This window comes from Ochlerotatus camptorhynchus, unplaced genomic scaffold, assembly GCF_037179485.1.
Source record: "Ochlerotatus camptorhynchus isolate MF236.1 unplaced genomic scaffold, CSIRO-AGI_Acam_v1.1 ptg000192l, whole genome shotgun sequence".
In the NCBI taxonomy this organism is placed as follows: Eukaryota; Metazoa; Arthropoda; class Insecta; order Diptera; family Culicidae; genus Ochlerotatus; species Ochlerotatus camptorhynchus.
In genome coordinates this window covers 1141953-1164161 of record NW_027040682.1, presented here as the reverse complement: position 1 = coordinate 1164161, position 22209 = coordinate 1141953, and the positions used below count along the sequence as shown (strand labels likewise).

The following is a 22209-nucleotide window of genomic DNA, read 5'->3' as shown; positions in this document are numbered from 1 at the left end:
TGAGTAAATTTATTTCGGTTATTTTTCTACTCCTTTGAACACATTATTAAAAATTGTACTGAAAAATGGCTTTGACTAGAAATGTTGCACATTGATTAGTAAGTATGTTTAATTTGAAAAAAACGTCAATTTACACTTCTAAGCAAATAAATATCTAATTATTTCGCACAGGAAGCTTCAAATCTCATTTCCTATTTCACCGCGTTCAACTGACAGTGTAAGGAAATCAGATCATTTCGAACGTTACAGCTTTTTTTACGGCCCCTACACGTCGCAATAAACAGATCATATGCTCCGAGAGCATCCACATTCAACTGATGAACCTGTGCCCATGATGTACTGATGCGGGTCAGCGCCCTTTTCAACCGCAATCGGTGTCTGGGTCTGCTCCCGGTTCATCCGAGTCCGGCACGAAACCGGAATATTTTGTAATAACACACCGCAAACCACATGCAATGCCCACACTCTCCTGGCAGTCACTCGAACCAGATATTATTGCCCACTTGCTATAAACGTGTTTTGATTTTCTTTTTCGGAAGTTATGCCACACTGCACCGCTCATCTCTCGTCGTCGGTCAATAACCGGTTTTGCTGACTGTGCCATTTGCAGCTGATCTGTTATCATCAGCACGACCAACAACAACACCAACAATAACAAGCTCGAATTTGCAAAAAAAAATGGGGATGATTCGAAAAGTGAATCACCCGTGCTGTGCAGCAGCGCGGTGAAGAAGAAAGATGTGAAAGGTGGCAATTCGGTCTCGGTTTTACCGAAAGAAAGCACGCACACACGTCTTGAGCAGTATTTAAGTGTAGGCAGCTAGAGCATGTCAAAGTCATACGCGGCTGAGCGATGCGCCATAAAATTGCGAACGGTTCGCGCTCTGTGATCACGACTTTTCCACACCGCGGCTTATCGCAATTCGACCTACACGGTCATTCAGACCGACTCAAAATTGAAAAAGTAGATTTGCTCAAAAGTGAGTTGAATTTTCCGGGCAAAAGCCGTGGAAAACCTGGAAAAACTTCTCGAATATGTGGAAAATCCATGAAAATTTTACTCAGTCTAGGAGTATACTAATGGACTGAGATATTCGAGAAGTTTTTCCTGGACTCGACTCAGTGTTGAGTTGGTGCGGAACCATGTACCCCGAGTAACATTTGCAGTGATAGAAAGATGGTGCCGAAAAAGGGAGGTCACGAAAATTGGCGAAATTCGTTCATCTTTTATGGAGCAGATGAAAAGGGGCGAATGTTTCGCATATCTCGAGAGATAAGATTTCCGGAAGGAACTGCTCGGGGAAAATTTCGATCCGCTTGCTCGCTGAGCGGTCTCGTGCAGCTGGTCCGACCATTTTTACCGATAAGTTTAGAAAACGGTTATTAATGAGATTAACCCCTCATAGTTGAAGAGGTAGGCAATTAGTTTCAACTTCGCTTTTTTTTTTGTTTTTGCGCGCACTGTATCAGCGCGCTGTTTTGCTTCAGTTCCCCCGAAGATGAGACGAGAGAGTCTTCGAGGGGCCGCCAAGCAAATGGCATAATGTATTAATTAGGTTTAGAGGTTTTCTCTTTCGGTTGAACTTTGTATGCAGCGGGGCAGTATTAAGTACCGCCGAAGGTTGCATTATAGTTGGTATGTACAGCTGCTACTGACTGGCAGCTGTAAGCGGAGGTTAATGATTGTTGGTTTTTGTGTGATTTGAGAAGGATTATGGAAAATTTAAGTCTCGGGGAAAGTGGGATGAAGTTGGTAATTGTTTGCTTACCTTGGTTACTGGTTGGAGGTCATTATTTAACGAATGTTGAATGGAAAACCAGAATCAATTTGCTATGCGTAGCCGTTTAATATTGATTTGTAACGGTCAAGTTCAAAGAGGTTGTAGTTAAATTAACGTGATGTTGTATTTAACCGTTTCATAGTTTAAGTTTGTATTGTTTATTGTGACTCCGATTTGAAAAATTTAATGTATGGTTGTGTTTTTCATTGACTTTGTCAACAAACCAGGTTTTCCAAGATACTATATCATGTCTACCTAAAATTAGGACCATGAGTATGGCGTGATCTCTGAATCGCTACAATGAGACCGCATTTTTTAACATTACGAATCTTAGGCCTAAATTATTTAAGAAATAAACACAATGCAGTTTTAAACATGTTCATCGAATGTAGATACTGTACCGAAGTTTTGTGAATTTGGACAGGCTTGTGCCAGACTCTGCATTTTAGAAAACCTGGGTAATCTGGAATTCTCAGATAGTTTTCGAATGCTTGGAAACATATATCAACAACTGGTTAAACCCTCGTTGTTCGACTTTTTTTTAGTTGATGTTCGGTTGCATCAATGTTTAGTTTCTAGTTTTCTTTGGGAATACCTTTACGTGATTTGTTTTCCGTGCTGAGCACCAATACTACCGACGCCAGGGAGGCAGCTCTCACACCTGGACCCTACCTATCGACCCATCAATTCATAAACCGGGGACCAACGGCTTTACTTCCCTTCCGAAGGAAGGCGTGATCAGAGATGTTATGCCTCAGAACATCCCGGCGGCGCCAACTGGGATTGAACCCAGGCCTGCTGGGGTGAAAGGTTATCACGTTTACAACTACACCACTGGTGCCGCTAGGGAACACATTTACATTTTTAATTAAAACTAGACTCTAAACCTCTCTTAGCTCTCGGAGATGAACTAGCCCTTGGCTAAAAATCTCCTTAATAAAGACTAAAAAAACTCTCTTAGCTCAGTCGTTAAAGACGCAACTATAAAGCAAGACCATGCTGGAGGCGGCTGGGTTTGATTCCCGGTTAGGTCTAGGATTTTTTCGGGTTAAAGCATTTCTCGACTTCCCTGGGCAATAGAGTATGATTGTACTTGCCACACAATTATACTAATGCAAAAATGGTACAGGCATCGGAAGCTCTTAATTAATAACTGTGGAAGTACATTTAGAACACTAAGTTGAGAGCACACAATAAGTTAATATGTGATATGCAATAAGCTTGAAATGCGAGAAAGAAGAAGAAGACTATTTGGCCTAATTAACGTTCAGCTTCTCGATGCTTAAAGTGTTTTATTGCGGTTCAATTTTTGCTTCAGGTAAACCGCAGGAACTTTTAAGAAGTTCTGAATCTTCAGAATAGTCCAGACTTTTGGGTAAGTTTAAAGATCTGTCAGGGTAAGTTCCGATGAATTAAAGAAAGTTTAATTAAATTCTGTTAAAATTCGAGAACCAGGAAAGTCCAGAGAACTCCAAAGAACCTAAGAAAAGGTCAGAAATATTTTTGGGAAACTTTACAAGTTCAAAGCACTTCAGGGAAATTTCATGGTTTTCAGGACCGTTCCATTTTTTTTTCGGCAGGATTCATAGAATTTAGGGAACCTCTGAGAACATCAGAATACATCAGTTGATTTAAAGGAAATTACTGAAATTTTAAAGAAGTTCCGAGAAACTCGGATACTTTCTGAAAACATAGACAACGTAAACAACGAAAGACAAGTAACACGAAGATTAGAAAATTGTCAGATAATATTAAGGGAAGTCTTGAGAACTTTTAAACACTAGAAAAATCGAGAAGATCAGAGAACTTCAATGCTGATGTTCCATTAATATCAATAATATTGTGAGAACACTTAAGAAGTTCCGAAAACTTCATGAAAGGCCGAAGAAGGTCAAAGAAGATTAGAGATTTTCTGGTAGTTTCATCATAATCAAGAAAATTCCGGAAAATTGCAATAACCTTCCGAAGTGCATTTCAGGTATGCTCAGGAAACTTCAGGATCATTATTGAGTGTTCAGGGATGTATTATAAAAATTTGTAAAATTACTCAGGATCATTAGAACATGTAAGGAAATTCAGGGTAATTCAGTATTGAGCTAAAATCCCCAAGAAATTTTTTTTTCCGGAATTTTTCCACAACTTTTTCTTGAAGTTTCTTGCGACTGATCCATAAACCCTCTGAATTCCAACTTCCACCAGAAGTTCTTTCCAATCTACCTTACGAAGTACCTTTTCAGTGTCTCCAGAAAGTTTCCAAATGTCTCTCCCAGAAATTCCATTCGTCTTCCTCTGGAACTTTCTCCATAAGCCATTCTCCGTAAGTTGTTTTTTTAGTATTCTATTGAAAAACTTTTCTGAGCTTCTTCTGGCTTTCCTTGGAAATGGCTACTCTTGGAATTTGTTTCAGATTTTCGTATGTTTTCTGGCTTTCTTTGGATGTGTCATCCGATTTTTTCCCGAAATCTTCTTTAATTTTTCACCATAAGTTTCTCAATATTTGTCTTGGAAGTTCACTGGAGGTTTTTCCGAGTGCTATTAGAGCTTTCTTCAAACTTCCTCCAGAAGAGCTACTTTATTCTTCCTCTGGAAGTTTTGTCGATTTCCTTCAGATGCTTGTTCAAACATTGCCGGGAAATTTCTTCCGACTTCTCCTGGGAAGCAAATTTTCCGTTCTCAGTCCAAAAGTTTGAATTTTCGCCATCTAGAACGGCAAAAATATAAAATTAATTAAGATCATAAATACTGAAAAACACCGACTTATTTACACCGTTGATACTGATCAGCTGGAACACAATCTGGCAACCCCGTTCTTCTCCCAACTGAAGATATCAACAATTGAAAATGAATTTACTTTTAGAGAAAGTTGTTCGTTACGTTTTATCAATAGAAATGGGGTTGTACGCAGGACTAAGTGGTCTTATATAATAAATGTTATTAGTTAACTGCAGCAGGAGTTTGTGCTTGGTGTACGAATATGAATTAGAGCAGGGTTCTCTCTGTTTATACTCTTTAGTATGACGCGCTTGACATAGATGGCCCACAGCGACTCACGAAGAGCTACTGATTCCGATCACTGATTCCGGCTTCTTCCTCCTTCTATCCAGGAAAGTAATCTTTGATGTACCGTAAACCGGGGGAAAATTGATCACAATGTTCAGTAATATGTGAATATCTTCATTGTAGTTTATTTTCCATTCATTTATTTTGTAAACCATGACTGGTGCACAGGTAACTAAACGTAGTAGATTGATGTGTTAAATTATTTGCGTAAGTTTTAGTTTGAACAAGGGCCCATGCATTAATTATGTCACGCTAAATCGAGGAGACATTTACCCCCCCCCCCCTTTCATGACGTTTTTCCTATACCTAATGCATTGCTTGTCACAAAATCTTGATTGATTTTTATGACTTGTTCCAATAATTTTTCCAGTTATTTTATTATCACTTTGACTTACAGTATTTCTGCAGAATGTGAGTTCATGTGATTACAGCTCATAAATATCATTCATATGTAAATATGTTTATTGTCAACTATAATTGTAGGAACAAAAAATAAGCCCAGATTAATGTAAAATGATCATTGTAAAATCATAATGTAAAATGATAAAGCAATCTTACTGGAAAAAAAAGGAAAACGTGCCTTTAAATCATCTTTCCATAATCAAACTTTTAAAAAATGAACTTATTTTCAGCAGTTTGTTCGATAAATTTTACCCAGTAATTAATCTACCCCCGGTTTACAGTACATATTGAAATAGAAGAGTTATTCTATATAAAACTATTTTCTTAGGTACCCTCTATCTTAAATTATAAAAACTGCTATAGAAAAATAATAATAAGCTTTATCACTATAGTTTGTTCAGCAATGTTTCTTGGAATTACGTAATCTACAACTTTATACAATGTTCACTCATGATCAGCGAATCCAAGCACATAAAGCAACCAATGCTAAAGACAAAACGGTTGCTACTATTACCACGATAAAAGGGCTGAACACAATGACAGCGGCATAGCGATATAGCGGCACAGCGGCAAACGCGCAATGTACTTAAATCGCGCTAACCGCTGTGCCGCTGCCGCGTTGCCGCGTTCCTACCCACAATGCATGCGGGCACAATCTATTATATATAAATGAATTCCGTTTATTATTCAGTTCCAACCTGGATCGGGTATCAAGATTGGGTCTGCTTGTTTTCAGACAAACGTCAGTTTGCTCGTTTTTTTTAAACCTAGCTCAGGTTGAGTTTCGCACTGACAAAAAGTTCGGTTTCGCACTGGGTTGGAGCTGGTTCCAACCCCGATAATAAACGAATTGTATTTATTTTCCCTCTTCCACGTAAACGGGATTGTTTTGATTGCAGTTTTCAGTTATTTGTTATTTGAATAATCTCTGATTCAGCTAACATAGTGAAGAAAGATCAGTAGAAGGTCTTCTGAATAATTAATAAACCTGAAATCTTGTAAAAATATCCAAGGGGCTTTGAAATTCTCCGAAGTTCAGTAATCGTCTCTGAATTTGCATTAACTTCAAAAAATGTGGGAGCACTTTGAAGAAGTACCTTGAACCGTGGGGAAATATCGAGAGCTTCGGAGAAGAGTTATAAATATTAGGAAAACTGCGGGAGCTTAAGGAAAGTTTAGGGAAGTCCAGACAGCTCTAATTTATTGAGAAGTTAAAAGAGCTTCTGTGCGAGTAATGATATCTTTAGGAAAGTCCCGACTAGCGGGAAACTTTAAAGATCTTCAAGATAATATTCAGACAACTTCGTACATTTCAGAAAAATGTTGAAAACTTCATCGAAGATCTAGGGTCGTTTATAGGAGAACCTTAGAGTAGTTCTGACGAGAACTTACTTCTGAGGAAAACTTCAATCTTCTCTGAGGAGAATTTAATAGTATTTCTGTGGAGAGTTTCAGAGTAGTTCTGAGGAGAACTTCAGAGTTTTTCTGTGGAGAGTTTCAGAGTAGTTCTGAGGAGAACTTCAGTTCTGAAGAGAATTTCCGAGTTCTCCAGAGAAGTTCCATTGGCTTCAGGAAAATTCCGGGGAGCACCCTAAACATATATGGCTAGTGTTGTCTTGAGTACTTAATATGGTCACCAAAGCTCTTATTTTTTGAATTCTCATATAGTTTGGTGTGTCACATGAGGATGCACACTTATCCAGTCAGTAAGTTTTACCGAGTTTTTGAATTGCGGAACTCTTCAGTAAAATTAAAAAAAATCTGTAAAAAATTCAAAGTTGAGAAAATGTGATACGAAAATTTAAAGTCTTACTTCTGTTAACCCTGTGTAATGATGAAAAATAAAATTTGGCAATTTTATCCAATCTTTACGAATACAGTCATTTGAATTTTAACCGAGTTTTTCAGTAATCCAAAAATCCAGTAAAAAAATACTGACTCCTGTAAAAAAAATACTGACTCCTAAGTGTGTGCAAGTTCAAGTTTCACTTCTCTGGGGTAATCCGGAACATGTTCGGATCTGGCCAACGTGGTATCAATGATCTTATTTGTACGTCGCATGAGGGTGTAGGTTCACTTTCCCGGGGGTACCCGAAACATGTCCGGATCCGCCCAACGTGGTCTTCAGTACTTAATATGGCCACCAATGATCATATTTTTGAATTATCATGTAAATTGATGTGTCGTAGGCGGGTGTTGGTTTAAAAAAAATCTGATCAGTTCCCCGGGGGTACCCGAAATATGTCCGGATGCATGGTTCTGATTACATACTACGACCTTGGATGATTATTTGGTTCACGTCAAAATTCCAAAAAATCAATTGAAAACGTTGAGCCTTTCTCAGGCTGCCGCTCAACCGCAGAGCGTTTTTTCAAAATGTTGAAAAAAAAAAACGCGTTTTAGTACAATGCCGCTCTTGCCGCAACGCGCTCATTGTGGGTTGTCAAACGGATTTCAGTGTATTGGAAACTTTGCGATTGCCGCTATGCCGCTATCATTGTGTTCAGCCCTTAACTCTCTCTGTAATTTTGCTTGATCGGAGTTGCAGAAGAATAATGATATAATGCTTGCCTGCTTTGTTGCAGTATACAGATTGAGAACATAGCTTGATCGGAATCTAGAAAAGTCATAACAAGAATATTTACATTTACGCACGTGTATCACTTACATTTACTTCGTAAAGCAGCTTGCCAAACCATTTGGTCGTTTTCTTCTACCGGGCCGAGCGAGCTATATTGGCAGAGACCGTTTGTCATGAAAAAAGGGAAGAAGATTATATCATTATTGCTTTCCATTGCTGACAAAGCGTTATCATTCGGCTCGTTGATTGCTTGTTATTTTGTCATTTTGAGGTATTTTTGATTCCTTGATGATGATATAATGAAAAATTAACATAGTAAATTTTATTTTTTGTCATTTTAAATACCACCTTATTTCCAACTTTCATCAAATTATTAATCAAATTATTTTATTATTAAGTCTTATTATAAGTTACAACTCACTCTCAATGTGTGCCACGCGATCGTCTATTTTCTCGGCAGCAACCATTGTGTGGTCCTCCTCATTGTTCTTCATCAGCAGCAGTTCTTTCGGTCGATGCGTCGTCGACTTTGGAAAGCAACCGTTTAGTGATGAGTGTGTGACTGCTGACCACGTTTTGCGTCCATTGCTGCAATGGAAGCGCTCTGACCCCGTTGGCGATACTGCCATACAATGAAACCTCTGGAAGCGGCTCCAGTTCTGATGAAGGAGGCTTTTTGGATAGCGGAAGATAAAGTGTTTATTGTGTTGTACCGTTCGACTATAGTTTTAAGATGTCTGGTATAGTGACCAAGAATCCTCGGCTCTGTAAAGTTAATTCGTTTGAGCCTTATCAAATAAATTAAAGAACAAAAAAAATAAGTTACAACTTCACACAAGACACTATGCTGGTAAAGAAGCAATCTCCCTTCCTCCTAATTTTCATTAATGGACTACTGTGCATTGTATTTTTAATGCTTGCTTGAATCTTTCAAATTTCAGAAGATGTATGTCTTCTATTCCGGAAAAAATCAAAAATCACAGTCAGAGAACTCTCAAAAAAATTGCCAAGTCCGAATAGTCTGAAAATATTTCTAAGTGTAGAAAATCTTAAAAACATACACCATGTATAAGGAAGGTCGTCAATATCTGTTTAAGTCATGGTAAGCTAGAAATCATTCAGTCATTGAAGACCAGTCCAGTTGGTCAAACACCCTTCTTCTGCCAACTCTGTCTTCCTAGTAAATCAATTCACAACTCATTCATTGAAAGTTTTCTAGTCAAAAAATTACCAGTCTCGATAAAAATGTACTCAAGATATGCATTTAGTCAATTTTCCACTTATGGTGGCGATTGTGCACAGTCCAGTGCAACGGTTACGAAATGCACTATCGCGATAATAAAATAATGATAGCGGCCACTTTCGGCACTGCACATTTGATCTGATCTGAAGCGATATAATGACCATAGACAAGCTATCGCACCATTTTTGTTTGCCTACGGAGAAGTGGCTCGGAAATGCATCAGCCTGCGCCTCCCGCTACCATTTATGGAGCAGCGAGCGACTCTCACTTTCTTCTTCGGCAGTTCTGTTAGTCACCCTACTAAGTAAGCGAAGATCTTAAGCAATCGTGGGAATCTCGACTCGGACCGGTAGCCAGGTCGGCGGAGATCATGATTTGAGCCCGATTAGGAAGTGTCTGTAATGGAGGATAGCCACGATTATGATAATTGTCCCGTTCCCTTCAACTCGGATTAGATAACATTGATAACAATCGCCAATAAATCTTCTCCAAAGCAGGTAAAATAGGAACTGTAAAACGTGCGAATATTGAGAGTTTCGTTTTGGTAATTGAAATCGACGGTTCAAATTCCCTTTCCATGAAATCACTCTCACTGCCTCATTCGTCATTGACACGAAACAAAACAACTTCTTCAAACTAAGTTGAGTTAGGCAAACAACATCCGAGTTGTTAACCTCTGATGAGTTCTGCAAGGCTATTATTATAGCCAGTTGGCAGCCTGCCTACCCGTGCACAGTGGCATTTCATCTAGGTGGGTATGTAGTTAAAAGCGAATTTCTTTCGCTGTGCCATAAATTTGGAAAACATCACAAAAAATCACGTGCCGCACGCAATCTTCATCGCTTGATCGCTTGATTTCTGCTCGGCCGTGCACTTGGCAGGATTTGTTTTTTTTTCGGGGCAACCTTCAGAGCTTGATTTTTTTTTTTTTTTTTCGTTAACGAAGCCAGATCCGTTTCCCGAACTCGCACGGCGGGTGATTTAAGGTATAATAGAAAATGCGAAGATCGAAAGTACCTTTCTGCACAATTCGTCAGTGATTGAAAGTGATCTATTTTGACTGCTAAATTTGGATTTAAGGGGGTGGTGTTTAATTAGTACCATGCAAGCGGTAGCTTCAAAGAAAAGTGTGTAGGTATACGATTAGATCTAGTGATTTTGTTTTTGCTAATGATCAAACTGATTGGACTTGGACCACCGTGGTAGACTCACGTTCGGGGCAGTTAACATAATTATCAATTACAGGCACTTTACCACACAATCAAGTGCCGGCTAAGCTGGGCAGTATAATGATCATAACGTGCGAGGTGGGCTTTTCTCAAATACAGTTTATTTTTCTCTCATTTTGAAAGGCCATTAACCTAAATTTGGTGCCTCTTTTAACGCCACAATCGGATTTGATGGCGCTTTTTTGATATCAGACTACCTATTCAAAATTCGTAAAAGTAACAGATTTTACGACGGAAAGGAAGTTCAGTTACAACTGCTTTGGGTCCCAAAAGATGCTTCGGAACGGGACGGGAGATCACGGAAATAATTATGGTTCAGTTTCGTTTTTTTTTTATGTTCACGATCTCTTTGAGCGAGATCAGTGTCATTTGGAAAAAGAGAGCGGCTATTACCATCTGTGGTGCAGCACAAATAAGACGTCAAGTCGGTGGATTTTTCCCGATGCCTTACCCCACTCTTCCAAGTAGAGATTCGGAAGAAAAAGGTGATGAAGGTTTTCCATTGAGGAGGTTTATATCGCGATTGAATATTTGCATTTCTAAATGTCACTTAATCGCAGGCAATAATGTCTCCGTGAGAGGCATTTCTCATTGAAATTCAGTTGGATCTTACCTACTCTGAAAAACAATTATATTAGCTTTTTATGTTTCGCTTGAATTACCATACTTACTAGTTGGTTCATGATATGTGAAATTCGGTTTTAATGAAACGCGTTTGTATGCTACTTTAGTCGATTTGTTTGAAGTTTACCTCAGTGTAGTAGACCAGTGTGTCTAATCAATAAGCAACCAGATATCCGTCGTCCTAGCAAAAAGAATCCTCATTCCTCTTAAAAACATGTGAAAGAAGTACGTATTCGAAGAAGACAATTTCTCTATTGCAGAAGTCTTAAGTGTGTTATCGAAATTCTACAGACTAAACAGTGCCTCAGTGTCAATCAGTCGTAAAAAATATCGCTTGCTTCCCGGGGGTATTCATCCCCCACAAAACGGCAATCACGCCAACAATCAGCAGCAAATGATGCTCGCTCACAGCCGGCCCAATGAATTGGCACCGACTTAGTGACAAACTATCGCCGCTCAAAATGATGGCCTCCACGAAGAAGGTCGACTATCTGTCGTCGACTCCGACGTCGACGGCAACGCCATCCTCCACCAGCCAGCCGGACAGTCTCGATCTGGACTACGACATGTGGCAGGGCCAGTTCGAGTTTGTCGGCCCAACGGTGGATCCCTCCGCTGTGACCATCAATGGTGGTGGCAGCGGTATCACCCTACAATCGCGCACCGCTTCATCTAGTCTGGAAGATTTACGCTTAAACGACTACATACCTCCAGATCAGCCGGTGCTGATCGACGAGGAAACCTTCCTGAGTCTTCATCCGAATGACTTTCCCCCTTCCGGACCGCATTCCGGGTTCTATCTGGACGAGTACAACAACGGAGCCTTAGAAACGCAACAGCTGAACAACAACAACAGTCTCATCACAAACAATAACAACAACAACAGCAGTAGTATACTCAACAACAAGCTGCTGAACAACAAAACCAACAACCTGATCAGCTCGGTCATTGTTGAGGAGAAGAATGCCAAAAACAATCTCATCAACAACAATCTGAAGCTGATCAACGACAACCCGGAGCTTGGGAATAAGTACATTCTCAAATCCAGCAACGGGAACAACAAAATCAATGGCCTTATCAAAACCGATCTATGTGATAATTTGAATGAACAGGTAAGTTTCGCTTATTATTATATTTTTTTTTGAAATAGTGTTTGTTACTTCATCCATTTTGATAACTTTTCTCACACTACATTAATTACAAACTCGCCTTTTATGTCTAGCGACGGAAAACGGAGTGGCGATTATTTTTAGACCACACCGCACCGGCTTAGCGTCAAAGAGTGATGCTGGCCTGTCTGGGAGGTGACAATGATTTGCACAAAAAAAAAATCGTAACACAAAAAAAATGAACAAATTGAATGACGGTTCACTGAGCTTCTGCGTCGCGATGCCATATTACGCAAGTGCAACGCTGCTGCTGTTGAAGTGTGCCTTTTCGGTGATAATTTCTCACCGCCTTCCTTTCGATGACGAAACCGAGTTCATCAAACTGGTGGTCTCTTTCGGGTGAATCATTTCTCATTACGTATCAGTGCATCAAATGAGACATCAGAACGCCTCTTTTTGAATCGTTTTAAACCGGGAGACAGTTCCATTCCAATTTGTCTTAATAGTCCACAAACTCTTGATGCTCGCAAAAGGCATAACCGGAGCAAACGGTCGCTCCAGGGCTTGATGACCTAACCATCATAACGAACGGGAAAATGACACGAGCAAATTTAAATTGATGGGCCTTCATCTCCCAAGTCGCGTTACGGGGCTACATACGCCACTAGCTTTCCATCGCCCGCTGTTGTCCTCCTGCCTAAGATAAGTGCGCAAGAACTCTGCACAAAAGGGAAATTACGCCACTGAGCAATTTTCGCTGCGTTCAAAAAAAAAAAAAAAACAATCAGTAGAGTGTGCCCGGGAAGGATGTGATTCATTTGCTTTTTTTTTCTCTTTGGTCGAGTTACGTTGAAATTAGTAATTGGTTTGCGCGTTTGTATTGTCTATTCCAGTTAAGAATGATGACGATTTATGTGAATTGGACTAAGCTAATTTGCGACACCTTGTTTTTTTCTGTTTTCCATTGCAGCTAGAGATACTACAACGACAGGTGACGAACCTGGCGGACACGCAGAACAATGTCGAGGATCGCACCAGCAGGACGAAGGCGGAGTACGCCGTGCTGCAGGCCCGTTATCACATGCTGGAAGAACAGCTGAGAGAGGTGAGTTGTTGGATTTAGTGAGCTGCGAGGTATTCGGGCGAATTGACGCCATTCGCCATAGATTTATCGATTGTGTTTTAAGAAAAATGCGATAGTTTAGGCAAACGCTGGTATGAAATTCTTACTATCATCAACTATCTAAACATTACAGCTTGAGTCTGTTAATGGAATTGGCAACACGTGAGATGGATTGGTATTTTTTTTTTTCTCTGCCTTAAGATTCGATCCTAGATAAGGATTTTCCTCAGGCATCTGTAATTAGTATTTTTTGTAGGATTTTGGAGCCTTTTAACCAGTAGGATTATTCTACCCAAGTAACATTTGTCCTATTTACCATGACTTAAACTTACTTACCTTGCCATTCAGATTAAGGCCGGAGTGTCATTTCTCGATTACTTTTTCACAAGGACGTATCTGGTTTTGTAAACAAAAATTCAAACGTCAATTTGTCGAAACTCTTAGCATTCGCTTGCAAACACCATCTTGTTGGGGAACATCACCTTTTCTGCAGGCGGTGTTAGTTTGCGTGTGAGTGCTAAAAGCAGTACTGTGCATTATCATAACGGTTATTGTCGCTTGACGGTCATCCTCGCATAACCGTCACATCTCAAAAATGACGGTCAACTAGCATATCACTTGGAACCACCTTTACCTCACTAGACCGTCTTCATCAAAGCCACCCATGACAGTTAGATTAAATGACAAGGAGAGAGTAGCAAAATCATTCACTCACTGATTATCTCTGTTGAACATTTATAAGTGGGAAGTGAGAATAATGCTCTTCATTTTCCTGTTCTTGCTAAAAGTTGTTAAGTTCAAAACATACGAAACATTTTGAAGAAAATGTTGGATTTTCATTTTACTTGTAACAAATAAATATGTGGGTCTGTTACGTTACAATGTAGAAAAAATATCCATTTATCTTCAAAAATGCAATTTCTTAACTTGCAAATTAAAGCCACTGTTCCATCGGCAATATCAATTCCCTTTAACCTATGCGTCTCAAAACTGACACAGCTCACAATTGACAAGCTTACGAGAATTTAACTGTCAAAACAAATATCTTTTCAACGTGGCTATGTTTCGTGCGAAAAGTGATGCGAAAATTCGTAAATTTTTTAATTGCTCCGAAAAATTGCAAGGCCATCATGGAACCAACAGCTGGACCTTCGACAAAATAAATGCGAAACCGAGCTTTTTGTCAGTGCGGACCACAACCTGAGCTGGGTTTTAAAAGCAAACAAAAAAACTGACGTTTGTCAGAAGACAAACAGATCCAATCTTGATACCCGATTCAGGTTGGAACTGAATAAAAAAAGAATTCGCTATTAATTTTAGCGAAGATTTATTTAAATACACTGCGTAACCATTTGAAGTTTTCTTTGTTGATGGATACCAATGGTTGCTTTGATTGTTGAAACCTCAAATGAAGAAAATGTGTATTTATAATGCACCGTTCAATAATTCAAGACCAACAATTGCAAAGGCCTCAACTACATTTTGTCGCGAACCGAAGTCCGCCAACGCAAATCAACAAAATTAACAGGTAGGGGAAATTCTCCTCTTCCCGATTGTGTCTTAGGTTTGTGAATGTAGGTTTCGTTTCGCGAGAAAATGGTTATGATACGATTGTATAACGCAGGATAAGACTTTTTCCTTAATACATCACAGCTATCGCCTTATCTGTGATTTTGGAAGAGGAATGACCGTCATAACCGTATTTATGCTCGAAATGAGATGACGATCAATTTATATGTCTGTTTATTTTTCCTCGGTGATATGATGGTATCACATGACAGATGTTAGTGATATTGCGAATGAGTGAGAAAAGCAAAACAACGATATCTCACGGTTGTTGTGTCATACTGGTGAGAAGTTTTACGGAGAGAGGGTTCTCAGTTGTGTTGATTGTTAACCATAGGAATCTCTTTTGTCAATCTAAAGGCTGTCAGTACCTTGATGCAACTCAGCACTGGCTAAGAGTATCGACAAAATGTCGTTTGAATATTTGTTTACAAAAGCAGATACGTCCCTTTGAAAAAGTAATCGAGATTTGCTGTACGGAGGAGTTGTCTCCATGCCACACTACGACGTAAACTTGCTTTTAAACCTTGATAAAACTTGTACCTAATATTCTTTGGGTAAGTACAAAGAAACTATTGCTATTGGTTGGTAATCCAATATTTGACATTTATTTTTTTTACAAACAATTTAGAATCGGTACGCTTTCAATCGGATGTATCTAGATTTCAATTTGATTTCAGACTTTGCTCGGGAAGTGAGCTATTACAATACGGTGGTGATCACCCAAGCAAAGTCTTAGATCAAATTGATAACTAAATTGGATGTTGTGATTTCGCTGATAAGGATTACTCAGGTTGCTGTCGTTTTGGTCGTTTTAACGGTTAAAATTTCAAAATTGAGAGGAAAACAAATCTTCCTGTGACAACACATTAAAAACTATTTCTGCTATCAGTGAGAGCAAACTGAAAGCTCAATTTGATATCAATTTTTCCTGTTGATAACAAAACAAGTATTCAATGTGATGTTATGCTAAGGCAATGAAAACAAACCCGCAGCAACATATTTTTGAAGAGCAAATGTACAGCAAAATGAAATCAAAAATGAAATGAAATGTCAATTGCATAAACTGAAATCAAATTATGATTTCAGTTTGATGTTGATATCAAAACTTGATTTCAATTTGCTGTCATTTTGATGCTGGACTTTGCTCGGGAAAGCACTGGCTAGAGCGCTGCACTGGGTAATTTCCAAGATTTGGGAGGAGGAGATATTACTGGACGAGTGGATGAAAGGTGTCGTATGCGGCAGTGGCGTCGCGTAACCTCACTTTTTACCTGTTCAACAACTTTGAAAACGTTATTTAGGGTCACGTTTAACATTCAAATCGGAGAGAGAAGGATTAGTAATTTCCATTTAATTCCACTACCTTATTTGCTTATCCTTGACAGATACGCGTATTTCATCTACAATGTACAGACTTCTTCAGTGTCCTGTACTAATACTCCAGTCGAGTATTAGTACAAGACACTGAAGAAGTCTGCACATTGTAGACGAAATATGCGTATCTGTCAAGGATAAGCAAATAAGTTGTGGAATTAAATGGAAATTACTAATCCTTCTCTCTCTCATTATACAGGTATTCCACTAAGACGCCCACATTCATCAGGATTCAAATCGGTTTCAAAGGGCATAGGGTCTTCTAGTTTCACTGATTTGTATCCATTGGAACCAATATTTTTTGTTTGTTCACGTTTTAAGAGTTGTTGAGCAGGTAGATTGAGGTTCAGACGAGGCCCCTGCGTATGCCCAATCTACAAAAAGGGCGACAAGTTGGATTGCTGCAACTACCGCGCGATCACACTGCTAAGCGTTGACTACAACCCGAGCAGGAGAAAATAACTAATGAATACCTAATTCTGACCAGATACCAAAAGTTGGTATTGACTAGCATGACATAAGAGGTGAAATACCAAAGAATTATACCAAAAAATTACATGCAAAATACTTTCTCAATAACAAAAATTGATATTTGGATACCAAAAGAATACCTGTGTGGTATTGTTTTGGTATTGCATTATCAAAATTTGGTATTGGGATGGTATTGCGGGAATATTTTTTGTTAATATTTTTTGGTATTTTACCTCTTATGTCAGGCTCATCCATACCAATTTAAGGTATCGAGATATTCGTTCCTGCTCGGGAAGGTACTCTCCCAAATTCTATGCTAGAGAGTTCGTGGGACAATACCAAGCGGGATTCATGGGTGCCCGCGCTACCACGGACCAAATTTTCGCGATTCGGCAGGTTCTGCAGAAATGCCGCGAATACACATCATGTGTTCATCGATTTCAAATCCGCATACGACACAATCGATCGAGATCAGCTATGGCAGATTATGCGCGAGTACGGATCTCCGGATAAACTGACGCGATTGGTCAAGATGACGATGGATGAGATTGCTATAAAAACATCTTTTTCAGAATTATGCAATCATTAGATGATATGATTATATGCTGTACTTGTAAGTCACGAAACGAGGGTTTAAAGTATGTGTTTGACTCATAAAACCTGCCAATTTTGCTTTCAGAGCGTCACAATAAGCGATCTTATGATTCGAGAGCGTTCACTCAGAGTGAGCACTCACGAGTCGTAAAAATTCTGATTGTGACGCACTGAAAGCAATATTGACAGACTTTATGTGTCAAAAACATACTTCACGCACTCATATTGTAACTTACAAGTACAAATTATCACTATACCATCTCATGATTTCATAATTCTGAAAAACATTTTTTATAGCAAGTGAGTGGAAGTAACCCTGTTCGTGTCTGCTATTTAATATCGCGTTAGAAGGTGTGATCAGAAGAGCTCGGATAGGCAAGAGTGGCACGATCTTCAGGAAGTCCATCTGACTGAGGGCTGAAGCTAGGCGGATTGGACTTGCCATCAACGCATCGAAGCCGAAATACATGAGCGGAAGAGGTTCTAGGGAAGACAATGTTAACCTCCCACCCCAAGTTCAGATTGACGGTGACGAAATCGAGGTGGTCGACGAGTTCGTGTATTTGAGCGCACAGGTGATCGTCGAAATTGATACCAGCAGAGAAATTCAAAGACGCATAATGGCAGGGAATCGTGCCTACTTTGGACTCCCGGAGGACGCTCCGGTCGAACTAAATTTGCCGCCGTACGAAGTTGACTATCTAAAAGACACTGATTAGACCGGTGGTCCTCTACGGTCCAATGCACCCTTGGTGTTTTCGAACGGAAGGTGTTGCGTACCATCTACGGGGGAGTGCAGATGGATGATGGTTCGTGGAGGAGGTGAATGAACCACGAATTGCACCAGCTGCTAGGAGAACCATCCATTATTTGATATTTTTTCTTAACCTTCAATATTCAACTGGTTTTTAATCTTGGTCTTGTTGGTCATTTTCAAGGTATTTCAAATTGATGTACAGGTTTTGCTAGGATTCGCGCTACTGTGCACTGTCGCCGTCAATTACCAAAAGTTGTTCTACGGATTATGCCAATTTTAATGCGTGCAATCTGAAGATTTCACAAAAGTTAAATTTCTTATAATCTTTTCAATGAAATAATAAAAAAAATCCAACATTATTAAATGGTTTAATTTTTCGATACGCTGTATCCGTATGATTTTGGAAACACACCCCAAGCAACAATTTTGGTTTTATGCGGGCTCTGTAAACCATGATTTAGGCTTGTAGAATGCTATAAAACCTATAAACCTAATAAAGTTTGCAATGCAACTTGGGATCTTCAATGTATTTAATTAGATTGTGCTCTGCAGATTAAAATCTCAAACTCTGTGCAATATTTTTGTTTAGATTGTCCTTAAAGTTGTAAAGCTTTGCATGGAACCAAATAATATGGTTTGCAAATTTTCAAAATTGATAGAAAGCTAGCCGCAAATCGTAGCCAAATCAAAATAAATTTCAATACAAAGTCATAACATATATTTTGCCATATATCTACGGAAATAAAACGAAGAAAATATATTTTAAATTGTATTTACGCCCTTGGCCATTTTTAGAAATTTTTCAAGATTCAGAATGGTCGAATTTCAACTCAAATGAATAATAAATTTAAGTAACCTTTTATATAGCCAGGGTCATTATATATAGGCCCACACGAAGAGGTTCCACACATATCAACATGACCATGCGGTATCAAATAAGAGGCAAGATGGTTCAGAAACGTCATTTCGTTGTTTTGTTATTTATAGTGGTCCTTTGAAGCATCTAGGATAAAAAGGTTGTGGTTCTCCAATTTTTCTTTGTCTTAGTAGGCTGTTTCATTTATTTACAATGTCCTCATATTGTTGGTACCCATCCAAAATTCACTTTCTATGGGACTCCAATAGCCTCTGTGCTGGCTTCTGTAAGGTCTGCAGAATATTTTATCTGAAGTTGGTGGCTTCTTCTTCTTTCTTCTTCCTCGAATTTCAAGCTTATTGCATATCGCATATTAGCTTATTGCGTACTCTCAACTTAGCGTTCTAAATGCACTTCCATAGTTATTAATTAAGAGCTTCGATGCCTGTACCATTTTTGCATTCGTATAATTGTGTGGAAAGTACAATCATACGCTATGCCCAGGGTAGTCAAGACATTTTCCACCCCGAACCCAACCACCAGCACGGTCTTGCTTTGTCGCTGCGAAGGAAGTTGGTGCCTGAAATGATCGAAAAAAAGAAATAAAAGTTAACTGACTGGCACCAACATATTCATGCAAGTTTTCACTTATTCTATGGGAAAACTATGCAACTTCATTTTTTACAGCAATACTTTGATAACTACCCAGACAACCAGAATGCACGTATATTCAAAGTTGTTTCTGTGATTTACAAACATATAAACAGACAAACAAATCGTATATAATGCAAAAAAAGGCTTATACGTACAAAAGTGGAGACCGTATAGGGGAAATGGATGTAATGTCGGCCTAAATGCCCCTAATTTGGGCCCATACATAAATTCAACAATCGACTAAATTTTCAATAGCGACCAAAAATATCCATTCATCTAGATAAAATTGATAAACAGCAGATTTTTAGCGATGGGTCCAATCTTAGATCCATAGACCAACATTAGAGCCGTTCCTCCTACGTGAAAATCTTACTTTCTTTGGATCTAAGATTGGGCCCATCGCTAAAAATCTGTTATTTATCAATTTTATCTGGATGAACGCGTTATTGGAACGGTACTAATGGATATTTTTGGTCGCTATTGAAAATTTAGTCGATTGTTGAATTTATGTATGGGCCCAAATTAGGGGCATTTAGGCCGACATTACATCCATTTCCCCTACGATTGAATCTGTTATAACAGATTCAATTTTAAAATTCTTACGATGTAATCTGATAACATTTGTGATACAGATGGAAAAATGATTCACCGTATATAAGTTGGAAATTTGCATTCTATACAAATTAACTTAAACATAATGCGATATATGTCATTTTGATATGCGATGTTGACTTAAATATTAGCAATTTACGATACTGTCTGTACATTGTTATACGATTTATGGTTTTCTGGGTATGGGGCTAGATAACTAAGAAAAACCACTTTCTTACATACAAACGTTTAGAGGTGAATTTGTTTCTTTTAGATTCACTTTTAGCGGCTGGATCCTTAAACTCAAGAAGCCATCTGGACCTTTATTTTCAAACTAATTTCCAGTGGTCTAGGGTCAAGTTTGTTCCAAAACCAAACACATTGTTACACATTAATTCGCGGTGATTTTCCCCTACCGTGTGCCATTTATATCGCTGCTGTTGACTGCACTACGGTTCATAACTCAGTTATGTTCAAATGCTTGGCGATGCACAAAAATTATCTCTTCGTTCAATCTGATAAACTACAGCTACCGTCAAAACACTTCCCCAAACAATTATCGCCATCCGTTTTGTCACGCCTCGTCCATCACCAAAGCCATAAGCCCCAAACAGGTGGATTCATTTTCCATTATCGGCACCATCACAACAATTTGTATGGTGACTGTGCGCTGACAGTCAAACTCCTATCAATTTTATTTTTTTTTTCTATTACGGCGACGACATCGAACGCACAAAGCAGTTTATGTACATCAAAAGCCACAACTCGCCGGAAAACGGAGTCATCGAACCGGCATGTTTTCCGCGTGAGACGCCTTTTTCTAATGCTCACCACTTTGCTGTCCGTCCGTCATCGCGTCCGTTCGGTACATATACGATCGACTCTTTTCCGCCGCTTCCTATTTTCTCCTCCATGAATATGCAACACCTTCAAATGCATCGATTGCAATAATCGTCGATCAAAGTCAGTGCGAGTAGCTGCGCGCAGTTTGCAACAAATGGGCGATGTAATTAAATCTTTAAATTATTTGTTTTCGATTAGTCTTTACCTTCTGGAATGCATGGCAAACTGTTCAACAGGCTCTACTTCCTCCCTATATCGGATGCGTGTTTTGACTTAGGCTTGGGGAAGAAGGAGCAGTTTTCCAACCAGAGTCGATATTCAATTTGCTTTACCTTAACGGCTGATGGCTACATGATCGTAACTCTTGCAAACACTTTGCCCCGAATGGATTCCAGCAGCTGTGTGGTATTATGGAATCGGATTCCCTGGAGGAACAACTGCCAACATGCTATCGATTAAATCAGCTAATATACAACAGCTATTGTGTAATGAACAGCGTTGGTCGTGCATGGCTTTGCGTCTCCAAAAGAGGTGATCGTGTTATCTTTCACTTTCTATGGGCTTCCTCCCGGCAGCGTGTCCATTTGTGGTTAAAACCCATTAACCAATCATGCTGCTGCCGATGATGATTATGTTGCTGACAATCTCCCCAAGGGGTAGCCGCGGCTTGCCAATTGGTGTGTTTTTTTTTTTAATTGAAAGATTAGGTGATTGTTTGTTTTATGCTCAGCATGGTAGTAACTATTCGTGCCTAAGGTACCGCACAACGACGTATCAATTGAGGAAGTTTGAACAATGGCAAAGATCTAACAATGCATATTAATTGAAAACGATATGGTTCATTAAATGGGGTGGATAGAAGGCGATTATTGGTTGTGTTTCTGATAGGACGTTGAAGTGATGCTCGTTTTCTCTCAGTAAGTCTGCTTTCAAAATTGTGTGAACGAAGCAGACTTTCCGATTCACTTTATTGTTTATGGTTTAAACTTGGTCGACTTTTGTATTGCGTTTGAAGCACCTTTTCGAAGTTTTGTTTTCACCGTCAGATCACCTCCAGACTTCATTTTTTGAATACTAAATGTTTTGAAGATCCTTCTCGACAATGTTTTCCCAATTTTGACAACCGAAAACCTTTCATACTCTTTTTCAAAACCATTTCACTCTATTGATTTATGGCACCAAAGAATGCCTAAAAGAACCATATAGATTACGAATGTGGCATATCAGTGTTGTGTGAAATTTGTTGAAGGAAAAAGTTTGATGCGCATACAGGGAACTCATGGGTGAAAATATAGTTCCATATGATATCTCACGATCATGGACATATTTGAAAATTTCACGCGTCTCA

The 22209-nt window shown here is 39.1% G+C and overlaps 1 protein-coding gene across 12 annotated transcripts in view; it reads left to right on the top strand.

The window, feature by feature from the left end:
- nuf (rab11 family-interacting protein nuf) overlaps positions 1-22209 on the top strand; it is a 346264-nt gene that overhangs the window by 304690 nt on the left and 19365 nt on the right. For 10 of the 12 annotated variants that reach the window (XM_065223419.1, XM_065223421.1, XM_065223418.1 and 7 more), the window contains one exon: positions 13000-13134. In XM_065223419.1, coding sequence (XP_065079491.1) covers positions 13000-13134 — 135 coding nt within the window. Of the gene's footprint in view, positions 1-11180; positions 12033-12999; positions 13135-22209 lie in introns of those variants that run through there. The other 2 variants (XM_065223414.1, XM_065223417.1) reach the window with 2 other exon arrangements.